The sequence below is a fragment of the Acomys russatus genome, chromosome 30, assembly GCF_903995435.1.
Source record: "Acomys russatus chromosome 30, mAcoRus1.1, whole genome shotgun sequence".
NCBI classification, from domain to species: Eukaryota; Metazoa; Chordata; class Mammalia; order Rodentia; family Muridae; genus Acomys; species Acomys russatus.
In genome coordinates, this window is record NC_067166.1 from 6,238,905 (window position 1) to 6,258,938 (window position 20,034).

At 45.6% G+C, this 20,034-nt stretch overlaps 1 protein-coding gene across 1 annotated transcript; it reads left to right on the top strand.

Moving 5' to 3' along the window:
* The first annotated feature begins 265 nt into the window (after positions 1-265).
* On the top strand, positions 266-8,826 carry Gzma (granzyme A). Its single transcript, XM_051172362.1, has 5 exons — positions 266-357; positions 3,721-3,868; positions 5,340-5,481; positions 7,144-7,416; positions 8,340-8,826. Exons 1-5 carry the CDS (start codon positions 276-278, stop codon positions 8,490-8,492), a joined length of 798 nt encoding a protein of 265 aa, XP_051028319.1. The 5' UTR covers positions 266-275; the 3' UTR covers positions 8,493-8,826.
* Positions 8,827-20,034: the final 11,208 nt, after the last annotated feature.

Consider the following 20,034-nt stretch of genomic DNA (forward strand, 5'->3'; position numbering starts at 1 on the left):
TCCCTTAGAAGAACAGTTCTCTTTTTAATGTTTTTAAATTAACACAGCCCCATGACTTCACATCTGCCCTTTCGAATAGGAGACATCTAACCCCAAAGGAAATAACCTCAACTTATGAAACAAGCGAGCCGCCACACCACAGATAGAATAAGACGAAACTTTCCAGTAATAAAACACCAAAGCTTCTGCATAACCCAAAGGGAGGGAAGGAGAGGGCAAGAGCTCTGGGCCCCCAGTCTTACTAAAGCCAGCACCTGGAACAGTGCTCTCTCCATATGGAGCCAGGCACCAGAAGCAGCAAGATGCTGCTGGCTTCCTTTCCCCCCACGGCCATCTTTTTCCTTCTAATTTCTGGAGGTAAGACATGCATTCATATGCTTTTTCCTTTTGCTCATGATAAAGTAGGAATCTATACAGGTTTAATTTGTGCTTAATGTTATATAAAAGGGGAAACGAAATAATAATCCTCAATCATCTTTAAATGCTGCTGTGTGTCTTTGCTATCTAAAAGGCATACCAGATTTTTTTTTTTTAAAAAGCCAGTGTCTGAGGAAATAATATGAAGGTATCAGCTACATTTTGTGACTCTTATGAATCCAGACCTCTGCCACGTAAGGTCTTCAAGTGAAAAAACTGCCAGTGCCACAAAAGTAGAGACATGCACAGGGCTGTATTAACTTCCAATTATACAAGAACAACTGAACATGCTCAGATAAGTCTTGCTATGTTTAGTTTCAAGATATTGTTTGTGACTGTGCCCATGCCCAGTTAGAGGGATAATGAAGAAAATAACAGAATGGGTGTAAAATAATCACACACACACACACACACACACACACATGAGCAAGTATCTGTCCTTAATAAAACTCACCAATAAAAACTAGCAGTATGCAAATGGCCTCTCTGACAGTAGCTCACTTGAGTATCTTAGAGTCATTGTCATCATCTTCATTTCACCTTTGGGAAACCAAGACCAGAAAGGTTACTAAATGGACTGAGCGCACAGCCAGTTAGTAGAAGGGCTGGGCTGCAGCTCTGACTTCGGGTTCAGCAATCCCATCCGAGCTGGGTCACTGACATAGGATCTATGAGCCTGTTCAAGGCTATGCTTAAACATCGGAAAGTCCGTGACTCTACCAAAGCCATCTGCAAATATTTAAATTGCATGTGCATGCCTTGTTTTACTAGATTCTCGTAACTCTGTAAGAAAAACGTTAAAAAGAAAAGACAATGGGTAAGAAGCCCACCTGGAGGATGCTCTACTTCCCGATGAGAAAATGTGGGTTTGCGCTGTGGGGGACTGTTAGCACAAGGCCTTGACATTATTAGCGGTGTGAACATGAGCACTTACACTTCGTCGCTCTCATTTACCTGGAAAATACCACCCACAGTAACTAATCCTGTGAGTGGTGTTGGTCGCGCATGGGTGCCTGGGATTCACAGACGTTCCATTACTACTGTTACTATACGGTCTTAATCGTTTTCTTTACTTTTAATGACAAATTTTCTATGAAATATTGCAGATTTTGAAGGCCAGTGCCCCAGTGTCCCACCTATGGGGGAGGGTCATCAATGTCCAGAAAAAAAGACTTTCTTCCCACTCTGACCTCTCTGTGGCCCCTGAGCTTTATGAAAATTGCCTGACATTTCCCGCCTACATTTTGAATAGGTGGTTTGAACTCTGCTGAGGGAGAATTCAAAACACAGCTGTGCAGGGAGATGAGGAAATATTAGCTGAGATAAACTCAACCTGAACAATGAAAAGAAGAGCAGCAGCAGGTTAAGTCAGAACTTGAAAAGTGTGTGTGTGTGTGTGTGTGTGTGTGTGTGTGTGTATGAGTGAGTGTGAGTGTGTGTGAGTGTGTGTGTGTATGGTGCAGCTGTTTGCCTCTCAAGATCCCCAGAATGCTGCCATTTTCTTACCCAAATTGAAATCTCCTCTAGCTGCATAGGAAGTCTTAGGTACCTTGAGACTTAGCATCTCCTGTCTCCGAGCTCCCACAGCACCTTGCTGATACCCAAACCAGACACTTCCGGGCACTGTGACCCTTTGTGAATGATACAAAGTACACAGGTCTCGTCTGTCTGTCTTTCTAGTATTTACGGTCTTGGGTGGAGAGAGCTGCAGTCCGTTCACTACTGCGCCCGTTTTAACAGCAGATACTCAGAAATATGTGGTGGCACAAATGGAATGACAGTGAATCTATCAGAAAAGAAGTCCTGGGTTAGTGCAGCCTGGGCTAAAGGGGGCGGGGACTGGAGAGGAGGTTCCTGCACAGGGCCCAGGTTCGGTTCTCCTCATCCGCATTGGCTCCTTAACCATTGTAGCTCCTCAAGATCCAAGCCTTCTTCTGACCTCTACAGACATACGTGCGGGCAAAACACTCATACACATAAAATAATAATTTTTAAAGCCTATAACCTTAACATCTTTAAAGTGGGTGATGGCACATTATACAGTCCCAGAGTGCCCGGAAGACGGCTAGCATGGGGTTTAGAAATCCAGTCAGTGGGCTGAGTTTTTTACAGATATATTAGCCCAACAAATAATTTTTCCTGTCCAGGCATTAAAATGCTAATGTTTTTACTTATTTTATTAATAATAGATTTTTTTCATCTATGGAAATTCAGAATGGTTCTCAGTATCTTTGCTTCTAAATAAGAAAGTTGAGAGTTGGTTTTGATACACACTGGGTAGCAGCATGTCTGTTTGGGGCCAGCGCCAAGTCCTGGGGGTCCACTTGAGAACGCTGCCAACCCAGTCCATCCTACTCCCTTCCAGCTTCTGGCCTTTTGGTGGTCTGGGGTGTCTCTACCAAGTATCAAATGACTCTCTGTGAAATGCCATCTACTGGTGAAGGTGGCCCACAGTGTCAAAATTAGCGTAAATCACTGCTTTCCTAGTCACACCCACAGTCCTCTGCTGCTCAGACAGTCGCCGGCATCAGATTCTGGATGCTTACTCAAAACGTGTGCTTGCTGGTCCCAAACCATTCTCTCCAGTGAGTGAATGGAATGTAGGTTATTATAATGGCAATAAAACCTGAGAACTATCATATGCAAAAATAAGAAAAGAATTCTACCTATCTGTCATTTTGACCCTAATGAGAAAAAAAATGGATAATAAAGAAGAAATGGAAAGGAGAGAGTAAGGTAGGGAGATGCAGGGGGGAGAGATGGAGAATGAGACAGAGAGAGCATCAATTTAGGCACATGGCATAAAAAAGATATAATTTAAAAGTTGGGATGCTTACTTAAAATAAAACTTTAAATAAACCTAAACTAACTCAAACCTGACATGGTATACGTCTGTTATTCTAGCATTTGGGGGGCAAAGGTAGGATCAAGGTTAGCCTCAACTACCTAGCAAGTTTGAGACTAGCCTGGGCTACATGAGACCCTATCTCAGAAAACAAACAAAAACCAAAATTCTAACACTAAGCTGAGTTTGACGAAACACCATGAAGCATGCATGTGTCTCTGGGAACACAGCCATGGGACAAATGTGTCCAAAGCAAGCACCAACCAGACCTGGTGGCTTGGTCTACTCTATTCCCTTGCACAGGTCTCTCTCACACACACACACACACACACACACACACACACACACACACACACACATCTAAGAATTAGCTCTGTAATTTTTTATTTGGGCTGAACATCCCTGGGGGTAGAGGATGATTACGTAAGCAAGGATTTCACTCTCTATCCATCTCTTAGCTTTTCCAGAGTCCTGTGAGGGAATTATAGGAGGAAGCGAGGTGCCGTCTCATGCCAGACGTTACATGGTGCTCATCAAAGGGCTGGAAACCTGTGCCGGGGCTTTGATCAAAGAAAACTGGGTGCTGACAGCTGCTCACTGTGACATGTAAGTCATCCCAGCTCCTCTCATTGCCAAGACTGACTCACAGCGATGCAGTCCGAAGTCACGGTTGGGGTGGAATGGAGATAAAAATTGGACGTACATTATCAACGTTCTATCCTGTTATGATATTTACCTCACAGGCAAAGGCCAGATAGTATGGAATAAGGTTGAAATACACAATTGCACATCATTTAAAAGTGGGTCTTTTCCCACCTCAAATATCAGTAGCATTAGAACTTGGAAAGACAGGGAAATAATAGCACTCAGTCTAGTCACCCACACACAGTTTCTGTCAGCATGCTCTTCCCTGTTTGGTTCATAAGTATATTTCATATGATCAATATTAATCACACAGAGTGTCCCTTATGATTATAGCTCATTTGTTTCCCAACACCAGTCTTTTCCTACCTTAATACATGTTACAGTGATCCCAGGAAAATACTACGCTTTGACTGGGGGGGCCAGTTACCAATGTCTCATGGCTTAAACTAATGGTTTGAGTCATATTTACCACATAGGTGAGCTACTCTTTAACAGGCTCCTGTTGCTGGTAAGCAATGCTTGATATTCCTTGTTCTCTCTAGTAAACATTGCCTGACCCAAAGATGCAGCTTAAAATTATATATAAAGTTCTGCTGTAGTACAAAATAAAATTAGTCAAGCTAGAATATCTGCACAATTCATGCAGACAGGAAAGTTGGCACATGGGTTAGTTGACAGGACTGTTTGGTGCCACGTTGACCCAACAAGTTGGGTTATAACTTTTCTTCTCTGCCATTGGTTCATAAAATAGATTAGGGTTCAGCCCTAGCTCTGCTTGCTTCTGTGTCTTTGTGTTTGGCAGGGAGGTGGGAAGGGGTGTCTCTGTGTGGGTCTATGTTGACATTCATATGTGAGACAGCAGGGTCTGTGGGAGGGAGTTAGGGAGTGGCCTGTGTGTGTGTGTGTGTGTGTGTGTGTGTGTGTAGGAGGGCTGTCTGTGTTTCTCTGGGATAAGCAGGCTGTTGTAATTTATCTGTTTGGGCTCTCAGGTTAGGTCTTTGCCCTGGGTGTCGTCAACCCAGAAGGGCCACTAGGAGACAAACTTTGCTGCACAAACCCAAAACAGCTGAAGTAAGAAGCCTCTCCCTTACTCCAGCCCAGCCACCCAGGTCCACCGGGCCTGCCCAGGGAAGCCCATCTCCACACCCTCTCGAGGCCATGCTGAGTCATGGCTTTTAACTAAGCCAGGGACTCCCTTCCTGGCCGCTTCCTCCTTGAAAAGACGTGGGCACCTTGAATGTGTCCTAACACATGTGGAGCGTCTGATGTAGAAGACGCCAAAACACCAAAAAGAAGGCCCTATACAGCCCAACTCCATCCTGAGCTTGTTTGCCAATAAGGCACTACAAACACTGAACGCTATGAGGAAACTGACCCCAGAGCTGAACTTACTCTGTCCTCTCACTTAAACCTTGTATCATTTTCTTCTCAGGAAAGGGAAGCCTCAAATTATTCTTGGTGCCCATTTCATATCTCAGAAAGAGAAACTCGAACAGATTTTTTCCATTAAAAGAGCGATTTCCTACCCATGCTATGATCCTGAGACATTTCAAGGAGATCTTCAACTCCTTCAGGTAAATATGCCTAGATTGTTTTTTGTTTTTCTCTCATGACTTTTAGTTTAAAAAAAAAAAAGACAGTGTAACCTGAAACCAGTTACTACATGAGTCAGTGTGGGGACACACACACACACACACACACACACACACACACACACACACACACACACACACACACACCACATACAAGCCCTCACAAAGATGTGCTCCAAGGGCAAGACTCCTCAGTAAGGCAGGGATCCAGCACCTTGCCATTGGTGTCCCTTGCCATTCAGCTCAACAGTTTTTCACAAAGCCTTACTGTTGCAGGACCAAACAGTCTATAGTGTTGATGCTCACTGGCCAAAGGCAAGCAGAAATCTCCTACAGTAAGACAAATCTGTGCTGCAGGTGGCTCACTCAGCAGGGGAGAGAGCTTCTCTGGGAAACTACTGAGTAGACTCCGTGAGAAGGCATGCGGAACGCCTTCTTGCAGGACTTGGGCTCTGCCTGGCAGTGCAGGAGAGTACTGAGGGACTACGCCTGCTGGGGATGCATTGTCGTCAGCAAGTGGGCTAGCCCTGTGATGAGGCGTCTTTATAAGTCTTACCTAGGAAGCAGGGGGGAAAGAGTCAGTGTCGTGACTGTCAAGGACACATCCGTCATGAATCTTAGCCAATGGTGTTTGGTCATTTTGGGGCTGTGGACAATGACCTCGGTTTTGCCCCTGATCAAAAACTGACTACAGAGCCAGCCTGTAATTGTTCCCTCAATTGGGCTCATGTTGTCTGGTACTGATGGTCTGTGAGGGAGCTGTGAACCACCAGGAAGAGGCCACTGCCTGGTGGTTAGTGCAGCCTGCCTGCAGAAGGTCAGTTGCAAGCAGGACTTCCTGTATAAGTATTCAGTCTGAAGAGAGACGGACGGATAAACCACTGGCTCTGAACCAACAATATTCTGCTTATCCATGACAAAGATAGCATGGGAAGAGCAGGTGGTCAGGGAATCCTCCTGGGTACCAAAAAGAGGGGAGGAAAGGGCTTTATAGAAAGAAAGAACAGTGTGTGTAAAAACTAGAGTAGCTTGGAGGAAGAGGAGAGAAGAGGAGCTAGGGTAAGATTTGAAGCTGAGGGGTAACGTGAGACACAGACTGCAAAGGCGGGCTTTGTAAACCTCGCCCAGAACTTTGAGCGTTAGAGAAATGTTTTGAGCAGGAGGGTGATGTGACCAGACTCCATTAAGAGTGACGCATAAAGTAGGACTAAGCAAGACAGGCCCAGAAGAGACCGCTGAGGGCAGCACAGGGGCTCACAGGTTCTCACAGAGCTGCAAACCGGCTGCTGCTGAACCTCACAGGGGTTTCGCACACTCACCACTAGGGGGAAAGAGAAAGCCACAGGGCTCCCTTTGCCTCTGACAGGACCTTCACCTTCCTGGTCCCCATAGTTCCAGCCTAAACCATCCGGCTATTTTCCTAGAGACCACTAGGCCTGGCCCTCCCTGGCTCACCTCTCACACAAATGCTAACTCCTACCTTGCTTTCTAGATGGTGGTGTGAGGCAGCCCCACCCCCACCCCCTTAGTACTCAGCTCCTTTGCTTACACTTCAGATTGTGTTGTGTTGTGTTGTGTTGTGTTTTGTTTTGTTTTCTCTCCCTTCCTTCTTTACGGAAACGTAAGGAACTCTTGTGTTTTCAGCTGGATGGTAAAGCAACTATAACCAAAGCTGTGGGCATCCTTCCCCTTCCAAAGAGAGGAGACGACGTGAGACCCCACACCAAGTGTCACGTGGCTGGATGGGGGAGCACCAAGAAAGATTCCTGCAAAGTTTCCAACATCCTGAGAGAAGTCAACGTCACTGTGATAGACCGAAGAGTCTGCAACAACCCAGCGCATTACGATTTCAAGCAGTTTGTGGACAGCCACATGCTCTGCGCTGGCGGCAGGAAAGGGGAAGATGACTCGTGCAGCGTACGTGAATTAGAATGTCAAGCTTCCTTTGACTTCGAGTACCGAAAGGTTTAAAGGCCTCTCCTCGAAAGAGCACGGAGAACGGCTGTCACTCCCTTTACGTCTAAGGACTCATACTTGTCCCTAGCATCGGGGTGACATCCTGCCTCCCTTGGCTGACCTCCTCAGAGAGTGGTCTCTCTTTCCTAATGATCATTTCCAATACATGGACAGAACCAAGGCAAAATGAGAAATAACAAATTCCTGCAACAAATTTATTTCAGATATCAAAAGTGCCCTTCTGTCTGAGCTGACTTTCCTAGTGTCATCTTTGGAGAAGCTATTTGAGACCCCCCTCCCCCACACTTCAAGCTTTCTAATTGCCTCAATATATATGTTTTGTTTTGTTTTTTAATTTTTAAAGGGACAGCGATGTGGCTAGGCAGGCAAAGGAGCTTGCTGCCAAGTCTGAATTTGATCAAGAAAGTCACTCATATTGATTTAGGGTTGTTTGGTTTTTTTGTTTTGTTTTTGTTTTTGTTGTTTTTTTGTAGCTCAGGCTAGCCCAGAACTCATAGCAATCCTCCTGCCATAGACTTTCATTCTCATTAATTTTTTATCTAGTTTCTGCATATAAGAGAAAATGTGTTATTTGTCTTTTTGAGTCTTAATTACCATCGCATGATTATCCCTAATTAAAAGATATTTAAAATTTGTTTTTAAATCAGGGAAAAGAAATAAATAGCATAAATGGAGGGTGACTGGATGGACGCATGCATGGATGCATGCATGCATGGATGGATAGGTGGATGGATGGATGGACGGACAGATGGATGGGTGGATGGATGGATGGGTGGGTGGATGGATGGGTGGGTGGATGGGAAAAAGATTAGTAAGTACCTTGGAATAACACACACACTAAAATGCATGCCTTTCTGTTTCAGGGGGATTCTGGAAGCCCTCTGATATGTGATAACATTTTCAGGGGTGTCACTTCCTTCGGGAAATGTGGTGACCCCAAGAAGCCTGGTGTCTACATTCTCCTTACAAACAAATATCTTGGCTGGATCCAGAAAACCATTGCAGGAGCCATATGACTCAGTTCCTTGGAAGCAGAAACCCGAGGTCATCACTAGAGGAGACCAAACAAAAGGGTTTGGAACTTCACCTATCCCCAAAGCACTTGCCATCCTTCCTGACTGTACCAGCCGCAGCCTGTCTGAACCAGGCGCCAGCCACCTGCTTACACTGCTATATCAGTCACTAAGACTGCAGCTTCACACTTAACTCTCTCTGTGACAAGAGGGAGCGTTGAGAAGAGAGGGCCCTCTATTCAGAGTAACTTGACTTTATTCAGAAAGTGAGGCCTGATGCTCTCCTATGTGCTGTTTTTTAAAAAGCCAAATTAGTCTTTGCTCTCACAAATACAGCCCCAAACACCTTATAATGGTGTGTGTGGACTTTTTTATTGTTGAAAATAGATTCATCTATCGTACAATAATACCCCAGCCAGTTTCACCTCTCTCCACTCCTCCTAGCTCCGCCCCCATCTTCCTTCTCCGTTGCTCCCCTTTCGTTTCCTCTTCAGAAAAGAGCAAGTCTCCAAGAGATGACAGCCAGACAGTGCAAAACAAGATACAATAAAACAAGGCGAAAGCCCTAATATCAAGGCTGGACAAAGCCACCCGATAGGAGGAAGAGAGTCTCAAGAGAAGGCAAAAGAGGCAGAGACACACCCATGCCCGTGGTTAGGAGTATCACAAGAACAGCAGGCTAACAGCCATAACATATGCACAGAGGACCCATGCAGACCCATGCAGGCCCATACAGACCCATGCAGGCCCATGCAGGCCCATGTAGGCCCATTCAGACCCATGCAGGCCCATGCATGCCCATGCAGACCCATGCAGGCCCATGCAGACCCATGCAGACCCATACAGGCCCATACAGACCCATGCAGACCCATGCAGACCCATACAGGCCCATACAGACCCATGCAGACCCATGCAGGCCCATGCAGACCCATGCAGACCCATACAGGCCCATACAGACCCATACAGACCCATGCAGGCCCATACAGACTCATGTAGGCCCATACAGACCCATGCAGGCCCATGCAGACCCATGCAGACCCATGCAGGCCCATACAGACCCATGCAGACCCATACAGACCCATGCAGGCCCATACAGACCCATGCAGACCCATGTAGGCCTATGCAGACCCATGCAGGCCCATGCAGGCCCATACAGACCCATGCAGGCCCATACAGACCCATGCAGGCCCATACAGACCCATGCAGACCCATGCAGACCCATGTAGGCCCATACAGACCCATGCAGACCCATGCAGACCCATGCAGGCCCTGTGCTTGCTGTTTCAGTCTCTGTGAGCCCAGAGGAGCCCTGATTGGTTGATTCAGAGGGCCACGTTCTCTGGTCTCCTCTATCCCCTCTGACTCCTACAGTCTTTCCCCTCTTTCTTGCACGGGGTTCCCAATCTCCTGAGGGGAGGGACTTGGTGGAGACTTCCGATTTAGATTTTCTCCCCACATAATGTCTAGTGTGGGTCTCTGTGCCCACTCTCATATGCTCCCCGAGGAAGCCTCTCTCACGACGGCTTGACAAAGCACTATCTACGAGTATAGCAGAATATTATTAGGAAAAATTTCATCGATTTTTTTTTTTTTTTTTTTTTTGCCAGCTGTGTTCAGTTCTACCCTAGGCCTCTAGGCTATCTAGTCTCTAGTTTCTGGCCATCCAGGCAGTACAGGGCATGGGCTCCCTCTTTTAGAGTGGGGCTTCAAGTTAAAACAGACATTGGTGGGCCTCTCCCACATGTTCTGTGCCACCGTTGCCCAGCACATCTTGAAGGCAGGGCAGGCTGTAGGTGGGGGGTTTTGTGGCTGGGTTGGTATCCAGGCTTCTCTTGCCACTGCCTGGAGATCCCTTCCCATGCCGAAGAGACTAGAACGCAGGGGTGAAGTCTCCGTGCCCGCATCAGCTCTGCCTTGGTACATTCAGTAAGTGAATGGAAGTTTTCCTCAGAAACGGGGTCACACTGTCAGCTTCCAGAGGATGGCCTTCTGCCCTGGCATCGGCCTGGATTGTTTCGAGATCTCCGCGGGACCTTCTCAGTCAGCAACTCAACTGAATGTAACCTAGTCCTGCCATGGAAAGCCTTGCCTGGCTACAAAAGATGGCCAGCTCAGATTCCATATCTTCCGTTACTAGGAGTCCTCACTAGGGTCACCGTCATAGATTCCAGGAAGTTTCCACTGAACTAGGTTTCCACACCACCCCCATATCTCTCCCCACACTCTCTCCCCCCACCCCCGACATGGTCCCTCCAACTCCTGTCCCCACCTGCGCCCAGTCTACCCTGAGAATCTACTCTATTTATCTCCCTCCCCAAGGAGATCCAGTCTCTTCTTTACTAACTAACCTCTGGATTGTGCCTTGATTGTCATTTAGTTAACAGTTAATATTCACTTCTAAGTGAATATATAACATATTTGTCTTTCTGCATCTGGGATAGATACCTCACTCAGGATGGTTTTTCTAGTTGCATCCCGTTGCCTGCAATTTTTCATGATGTCATTTTTCTTAACCCCTGAGTAATACTCACTTGTGTAAATGTACCACAGTGTCTTTATCTATTCTTTAGTTGAGGGACATCTAAGTCATTTCCAATTTCTGGCTATTATGAATAAAGCTTCTATAAACATAGTTGATCAAGGGTCCTTGTGGTAGGATGGAGCATCCTTTGGGTATATGCCCAAGAGTGGTTTGGCTAGGTCTTGAGGTATACAAATTCCCAATTTTCTGAAGGACTGACACATTGATTTTCATAGTGGCTGTAAATGTTTGCACTTCCATCCGCAGTGGAGAAGTGTTCCTGTTACTCCACATCCTCACCAGCATGAGCTGTCACTTGTGTTACTGACCTTAACCCTTCAGACAGGTGTAAGATGAAATTTCAAGGTAGTTTTGATTTGCATTTCCCTGATGGCTAAGGCTGTTGAACATTTCTTTAAGTGTTTCTCAGCCATTTGAGATTCTTCTATTGAGAATTCTATTTAGACCTGTTCCATATTAATTCTCCGGCGTTCTGGCCCATTTGTCAAATTTAATCCATCAAGCATTTTTTCAAGGGCTTCCTATGTGCCAGGCACTATGCCCAATATAAATACAAAGGGACCCGTGGCTCAATCACTGTACTTAAAAGTGTCCAAAGGCTAGCCAACGATGAGGAAGAGAATTCATGGGGAACTGTAGGATTTCATGGCAGGGCAGAGGGAGTGTATGGCACGAGGGTGGTAGGATGGAGAAAGAGAAGTAGCATTTCACTTCCATTGTTAGCCACAATTCTCTCTCTCTCTCTCTCTCTCTCTCTCTCTCTCTCTCTCTCTCTCTCTCTCTTCTCTCTCTCTCTCTCTCTCTCTCTCTCTCTCTCTCTCTCTCTCTCTCTCTCTCCTCAAGACAGGGTTTCTCTGTGTAGCCTTGGCTGTCCTGGACTCACTCTGTAAACCAGGCTGGCCTCCAACTCATAGTGATCCGCCTGCCTCTGCCTCCTGAGTGCTGGGATTAACAGCATGTGCCACCATGCCCAACCACAATGTTCTCTCTTAAGGACGACACAAAGTTCATGTGTCTGACTAAATTCCAAAGACCCACCTGCCAGCCTGATAGAAAGATCATAGGTCTACACAGCCAACATCAAATGCATCCCTAAAAATATTTAAGACCTTGAGCACAGAACTAGTCTGTGCCTCCATTTTCATGTCTGTATACTTGGAGTAAGTAAAACAAGAATTTAAAGTGAAGTGCTCCAGGACGTTGATGTCAAGAATTGCACATCATTTCTCCTACAGTGGTTAACAGAAAAAACAACTGATAACATCAGGTGGTGAGAATGTGGAGAAAGTTGAACTTTTGCACACTGGTGGTAGGAAGTGCCTTGGCACAGCCACTGTAGAAAATGGTTTTTTGCAAAGGTCAATGTGTCCCTCTGAGCCGGTGTCTCATTCTTAAGTTTACCCAAGAGAAACGAAAGCGTATGCCCTAGCAAAAGCTTGAGCACACGTGTTCACTGAAGCATTATCTACACTGACTGAAAAGAAGAAGCAATCCAAAAGTCTGCCCACTAAAAAGCCAATTTTACACACACACACACACACACACACACACACACACACACACGGAAAAAAGTTTATAAAGCGATAAGAAATCTCTAGTGTTGTTTTACTGATATTTGAAGTTTTGTCTTATTGTTTGAGACCAGGGGTAATTCATAACAATTATATCACTTGTTGATTAGACAAAAACTCTAGGAGACTGGAGTTCCCGTGTAACGTGCCCATGTGGCAGAGTATTATTCATCCATAAAAACGGACTAAGCAGTGGGATGTTCTATTGTGAGCAACCTATACGAGTGTGGTTTAACGTGAGTTGGCAAGGGCGGTAATGCCCTTCCCCTTCCTTGCTCCTTGCCACCTGTGGCTCTTGGGAGAGCTGGTCACGAGAACAGGAGAGCTGTCCCTGCCTCTCATGGCTGTAGCACTCAGGAGAATGGGCCCTACACATTAACTGAGCAGCACAGTGGAGCTGGCTCTGGAGGTGTGTGCTGTGTATGTGTATCATATATATTTATATATATATATGATAGCGCTTATCTGAAATGCCCTGAACAGGCAAATTTGTGAAAACAAAAAGTAGATTAGAGGGGCCCTAGTGAGTGCAACAGCTGGTTGATAAAAGGTTCTTTGGGAAAATCAAAATGTTTTACAGTTAGATTATAGTGGTGACTATGGGACTCTGCAAGTGTGCCTTAAATGAGTGGCATTGCAGTACACGACCTACACCTTACCAAGCAACTAAAAGTCAGAATAGAGAAACCATGACCACAGTTATATATAAACTAAATTCACAATGTCTCCTTTTTCACTTGGTGCAAGTGGGACTTTGTTAAAAAATTTAAAACATCTGATAAAATTATTCACCAAAACTAGAAGCCTGTATCTCACAGATTTGCTGAAAATAATGAACCCCTGGTGCTCTAGTGAGATCTGAGAAAAAGAACCGCGGGTGTCTAAACAGTGGTCCCTTCTAAGGTCACATGATTTCTAAAGAAGTAGTCACGAGGTCTGAAGCCACAGGATGTTAACTGTGGGGCTGTGGGGTTTAACACCAGGCATCCCCTGGAACACATGGCCGAGTTCACAATGCAGGCTACTTCCTCCACTCACATAGAGAGCTCAAGGCTTTCCACTAGAAACCAGCCGGCACTGTCCTTCACAGACAGGCCGTGTGTTCTGTCTGTTCTAAGAAAGCAACTTTCCCCGGTGTTGGGACAAAGGAGCCTAACTTTTACTTTCCTCTGAAACTGACGCAGGAGCTCCTGTCCACAAATCTTCCTCTGGACATCCATTTGTATGTTTCTTACCAATTCTTATAACTCAAGAAAATAGGCGCTGGGCGGTGGTGGTGCATGCCTTTATTCCTAGCATTCAGGAGGCAGAGGCAGGCGGACTGCTGTGAGTTCGAGGCCAGCCTGGTCTAGAAAGTGAGTCCAGGACATCCAAGGCTACACAGAGAAACCAAAAAAAAAAAAAGAGAGAGAAAAAAATATCCAAAAAGAAATGTGCCTGGTGACCAATTTTAGGACATTATAAAGCAGAACTTCAAGTATGTGTGTCTCTCTGTGTCTGTGTGTCCATGTGTGTGTGTACTTGTGTGTGTAAGTGTGTGAGGAGACCAGAGCTTTACATGGGGCATCTTCCTTGAGCACCTCCCACTATTTTTTGAGACACTACACCCAGAGCTTGTCAAGGGAGCTAGACCTTCCTATCTCTGCTTTGCAATCTTGGGATTGTAGGCGCATGCTGCTGTTGCACCCAAAATGTTATGTAGGTTCTCGGGGTCCATACTTGGGACCTTCTGCTTATGTGGCAAGCACTCAACCAACTGATTGACCTCCTTAGCACCTAAGACTCTGATTTTTGAGATTTCAAAGAGCTTCTACTATGTACACTGAAGATACTGCTGTAAAAAAAAAAAAAAAAAAAACAAAAACAAAAACAAAAACAAAAAAAAAACAAAAAAAAAAAACCTTCTTATGAGCTATATGCTAATGATAACAAGGTTTCCCTCCCCTCAGCTGTCAGTAGGAGGATGTGACTCCCCATCCATCCCAGCCGGCAGCAGTGACACTGTCAACGCACCCACTGGTGATGAGTGATCACTCCCTGCCCTCCTCTATTTTAGTTTCATTTTCCAGCTCAACAACTGAACATATGAAAGGAGGAGAAGAGCTGAAACCACATCCTTTGTACTCTCATATAAAAGTGGAAAGATGCAAAAGCAGAGTTGCCCGCTGACTGATGTGGGAAGAGCCACAATGAAGAGGCTCTGTGCTCCCTGGGTGTCTTCCCTGGCCATGGCCACTGTCAGTTTTCTTCTGCTAATCCCTGGAGGTAAGACAGACTCATAACTATAAGGGAGCAGACTTTTGTGTTGCTTTAACAATGGTGCCTGAAGTATAGCTGACAGGGTACCCAAAGCCTGGGAACAGTTAGCATTCATTTTTAAATTATAGTCATTTTAGAAGAAAATATTCCCAAAAGTTAACAAAACCACCAATGGTGATTGCTGCCAATTTGTAGCTTGAAGTATGCTTTAAAAGAGACTGAAAATGAGCAAACAGATGAATAGAATACTTTTGAGCTGGGAATTCGAACTCCACTTTTTTGTTGCTTTGTTTTGTTTTCTGAGACAGGGTCTCTCTGTGTAGCCTTGGCTGTCCTGGACTCCATTTGTAGACCAGGCTGGCCTGGAACTCACAGAGATCCGCCTGCCTCTGCCTCTGCCTCCCTGAGTGCTAGGATTACAGGCGTGCGCCACCAACCCCGGCTACTCAAGCTCTACTTTTCAAGAAAGGAAATTGTGGTAAATGAGGCGTCTCCACCTTTCTTTCTTCAAACACTGCGCAATCACTTTGAAAAGAGTTACGCTGAGTCTGAGTTAGACAGCAGAAGTAAATGGGGCCTGATGGGTGTTTCTCGCTGTTTCTCTTGGTTAGTGTCCCCCAAGTGAATCTTCCAGACGCTAGGGAAGATATCACATGACTCCTTTAATGGAGATGGAGTATTTTCTCGTCAGCTGAACCTTCCATGTAGTACATAGGGGCCAATATTCCTGTCAGGTGGGCGGGGGGTGGTGCACCATGCACCTGTGGAGATGCCGCCACAGTCCTTGCCCTGACCCTGGGAGAACAATAGCTTCTGAGTGGTTCTCCTCGTTCCTTGAAGAACCTTGAAGAAGAAGATTGGCATGGGTAAAATGGCTGGCAAATATCGAGGCAGCTGGGATTTATCTCAAGACCCATAAGCTTTTAGAGGTAGGAGTGGTGGGCAGGAATCCGAAAGAAGTTCTAGAGTTAACTTTGTGCCTAACAATGAAAGAAATTTTTAATTCAAAGTTGGGCGTGGTGGCGCATGCCTTTAATCTCAGCAATCAGGGAGGCAGAGGCAAACAGATCGCTGTGAGTTCAAGGCCAGCCTGGTCTAAAAATCAAGTCCAGGACAGCCTGGATTTGTGTTTTAATTGAAAAACAAAAACAAAAAATAAAAAAAACAAAACAACAACAAAAACAAACAAACAAACAAAAAAGGGACTGAAAGTGGACATGTGACCAGCATGGTGTAGCAGGTAGGTACTCAGATATGTCAAATCCTCTCAAACCATGAGCTTAGAGCATTTTTTCCCTCTCTCTCTCTCTCTCTCTCTCTCTCTCTCTCTCTCTCTCTCTCTAATTGAATTTTTGGTTTTAAGGTTCTTTTTTAAGCCAATTATATATTTTACTCAAAGTAAGCAGTAAGACCTTCTGTGTTTGGAAAGAGCTGTGTGAACCCAAAAAAAAAAGAAGCAATAAAACAGTGCCTCATATTCTGGACTAGTTAGAATAATCTGGAAGACTGTTTAAAAAACAAAGTCTGAACATCACAGCTCCTGCCTCGGAAATTCTACTAAATCTGATTCTAAGTGGGGATGAGTAGTTGCTGGTTGTCAACAGCTTTCCGCCTACTCTAACCCCTAGCACAGACCTTTTCAAGACTGGTTACTAGCAACCTGGTCCTACTGCTCAGGGACAGGGCTCTACACAAGAGAATGTTCTTGAAATCATCATCCATGATTCCCACAGGTGCCCCTTTGTAGTCTAGCTCTCTAAGAGTCACCCCAGGTTTCCCTGGGGTGTGGCCACAAAGCTTCTCATGAGAAGTTCCAGGTATACCACCGACACCTGTGGATTTGGAGAGTAGTTTAACTTATTTGTGGAATAAGAAGTGTTGATCCCTCCTCAGGAAGCCACAGCTCTCAGCCAACAGTCAGAAGCATTTCAGGAGGATGCAAGAATACCTTGTGTAGAAGTTGAAAAACAGACACGAGGTCCTCTCCCCTGCCATGCCTGCTTGCTTTATGCCTGGTCTCTCTGTTCTCTAATGGTGGGCCTCCCATCCTGGTGCAGCTACGCAGTTTTACTAAGGTGGAATGTCTCCTTACAGCACCTGTTCTCCTTTTATCTCTGCTCCTTGTAGCCCATTTGGAAAGGGTTGAGACTAAACCAGGTTTGGTCTGAGGATTGGAGGAGGAAGCTGAGGTGACACCAGTGTTATTCTCTCAACTTGTGGGTGAAACCTCGAGGGGACCAAAGTCTTCAAGAAGGGTCACAGCTAAAATGTGCCAACATCTCTGGGCGTGGTGGCACACGCCTGTAATTCCAGAACTCACGGATGTGGAGGCAGGCAGATCTCTGTGAGTTCGAGGCCAGCCTGGTCTACAAAGCAAGTCCAGGACAGCCAAGGCTACAGAGAGATCCTGTCTCAACTTGTACACTATGTTTTTGCAAGGCCTATGAGTGAGAGGAGGAACGCAGCAGGCTTCTGGAAACACACTCCTACCCTGCTGCTCCAGCTAACACTTATCCAGAAAGGAGTAGGGACTCTTAGGTTCGCAACAATATTAGCAGCTCCTCCAGCAACTGCTACTGGCGCTGACCACTGCACAGCTCTCTGCCCTTGGCAAAAACTCCTGGGCTCTGAAGCTACAAGTGTGACAGGTCTCCACCTGAGTGGTTCCCAGTATATCAGTGGCAGGTTTCTGTGGATGTGACATCAGGAACTTCTCAGGAGCCTGAAAGGGCCAAGACTTAGGCTGTGACATCAGAAGATCTACATAGGAGGTAACTATAAGGTGATGCCAAACTCAAAAAGCATGCCTTGTCCCGGAAATACGGCTTTCCTGGGGAGCTGTTTGGAGTGGGCACTGACCTGGCTTGGTTTTTTCTGTTGAACAGGTGGCTGTGTAAGAATCATTGGAGGAAAGGAAGTAGTTCCTCATTCAAGGCCATACATGGTCCTCCTTAAATTGAATTCAAAGGCCATCTGCGCTGGTGCTTTGTTGGCAAAAGATTGGGTGTTGACTGCTGCCCATTGCAATGTGTAAGTTCTTGAGACTTAAAAGAAAAAAGTTTGTAGAAGTAGTCTAATGAGGAGAAATAATAGAGAGACAACATCTCATTAACACATTGGAAAGTCACTTTTTTTTTTTTTTCATATGTAAGGAAGTCTTTGACAACTTGCATTGGGCTGAAGGGAAGTTAAGCCCAGATTTGTCACAAGGAGTCAAGCCAATGAGGATGCAGTATCTACAAACTTTATAACAAGGTCCCCAGTAGGAGGGAGAAACAGAGCCCACAGGCTTGGGGAGGGGCAGGTTCGGGAGGTAGAGGTGGATCTGGGAGGGTCAGGGGAGGAACAGGAGTGAATATGACCAAAATACACTGTATCAGAGATTTTTTAAATGGGCTTATTAAGTGGAAATAAAATCACTCTGGCTATTTTATAAAGTGGGTATCACTTCCAAAAATCAATAAGCTAGCGAGCTGGCGGGGGGGGGGGGGAGGGAGGCTGAAATACCAGCAGCTGCTATTCTCCCTGCCCTGTATAGGTCATTACATAGCATCTACCTCTCCCACTTCCATTTATCGTGTGAGTCCATTGTGGAGAAGGGTTTCCAGTCCCTTCTCTGCCAAATGGCTTCTTTCGTCTGTAATCTTGCTAGCACTTTCCCCAGTGCCTACGCTGCAGCATTGATGGGCAGCATAACTGACGCTATCAATCTAATTGAGGCTTAGATTACAAATCCACAAATTCACTTCTTTGCTCACCCGCCAAAGTCCTCAATAGCCACATGCGGCTCGAGGCTATTGTGTCAGGCAATTTACAAAATGTATCATAATCAAAGCATGCTCTGGAGAGTATAGTTAGGGTGTGTCTTACATGAGACCAGTCTCAGATGGTACAGTAGAGAAAAGGCGATGTGAACGTTGCTTGGTTTGGTGTGTAAGCGTGAACACATCAGGAAGTATTTGCATCCTGCATGGCATGCACATAGGACCCCTTGCTAAGCTGTCTGATTCTGGAAGCTTTCCCATCTGGGTTTGGTCTCTTACAAAGAGATCTTCCAGAAAGTGCTCTAGAGCTCCCAGAAGCCTATGGGTCTCCTCCTGGGAGCTTGGCTTTCTAGGGAGTTGCAGCTCTACCACTGCTGATCAGGGAGAGGAAAGACAGGAAACAAACCCAAGATCTGCGTCTCGGAAACGGAACTTCTCCCATTCACTTTCTTATAAACCTCGGCAATCTTGTCATAAATAAGCTGTTAGAGGTAGGACGACGGCAGTGACTCGAATGTCGTTTGTCCCCTCATAAGGGAAGCTTGGTCCATATGGTAACCCTACTGAGAGGCAGTGTGACCTTTAAGAGATAGACTGTTGGGGCTCCACTCTGGTAACAGGGTGAATGTAGACTTCAGAGTCAGTCAGTTGCCATGGACGTAGCTTGCTTTATACCAAACTCAGTTTCTGGTCATCCTCTTCCTCCTCTGTCAGTCAGCTGATCCTCATCACACATCCCCATCCTGCCCACCTCCATGAGCTGACATGACATTAGAAGTCAAGCAGATGCCGACACTGAGCTCTTGAACTCCAAAGGAACCCTCTATTCCTTATAACACACCCAGCCTCCGGTGTTTTGTTAAAGCTACATAAATCTAAGACAGTAATGATAACAGAGTCCTAAACCTCTTGCCCTTCAAGGCAGGCATATTCTTTCGACTACAAGATTTCTCCAAATGCAGCATTTACGGCCAGTGGCATAATGAAACTGGTCAATATGTCCCATTCCTCATTAACCTAATAACTAGTATTGTATCTACTCCAGGGGGAAAAGTTCTCAGGTCATTCTTGGAGCTCACTCAACAAAGGAGGATGAGAAAGGAATCCAGATATTGTCCATTAAGAAAGCACTTCCCTATCCATGCTACGACCAACATACACATGAAGGGGATCTGCAACTTCTGAAGGCACGTACCTTTAGTTGTCTGTTTGAATCACAGAGCCTTCTTAAGTCTCCCTACTTACCGCAGCGTATGTCCCTAGTCCCCTACCTGGTACAAATAAGAGAGCCCCAGACAACTGGGTAAGACGTCCAAACATTAAAATATTAATCTCATATTCCTAACTGTTCGTGTTTCTCTTCCTACAGCTAAAGAAAAAGGCAACACTTAACAAAAACGTGTCTATCT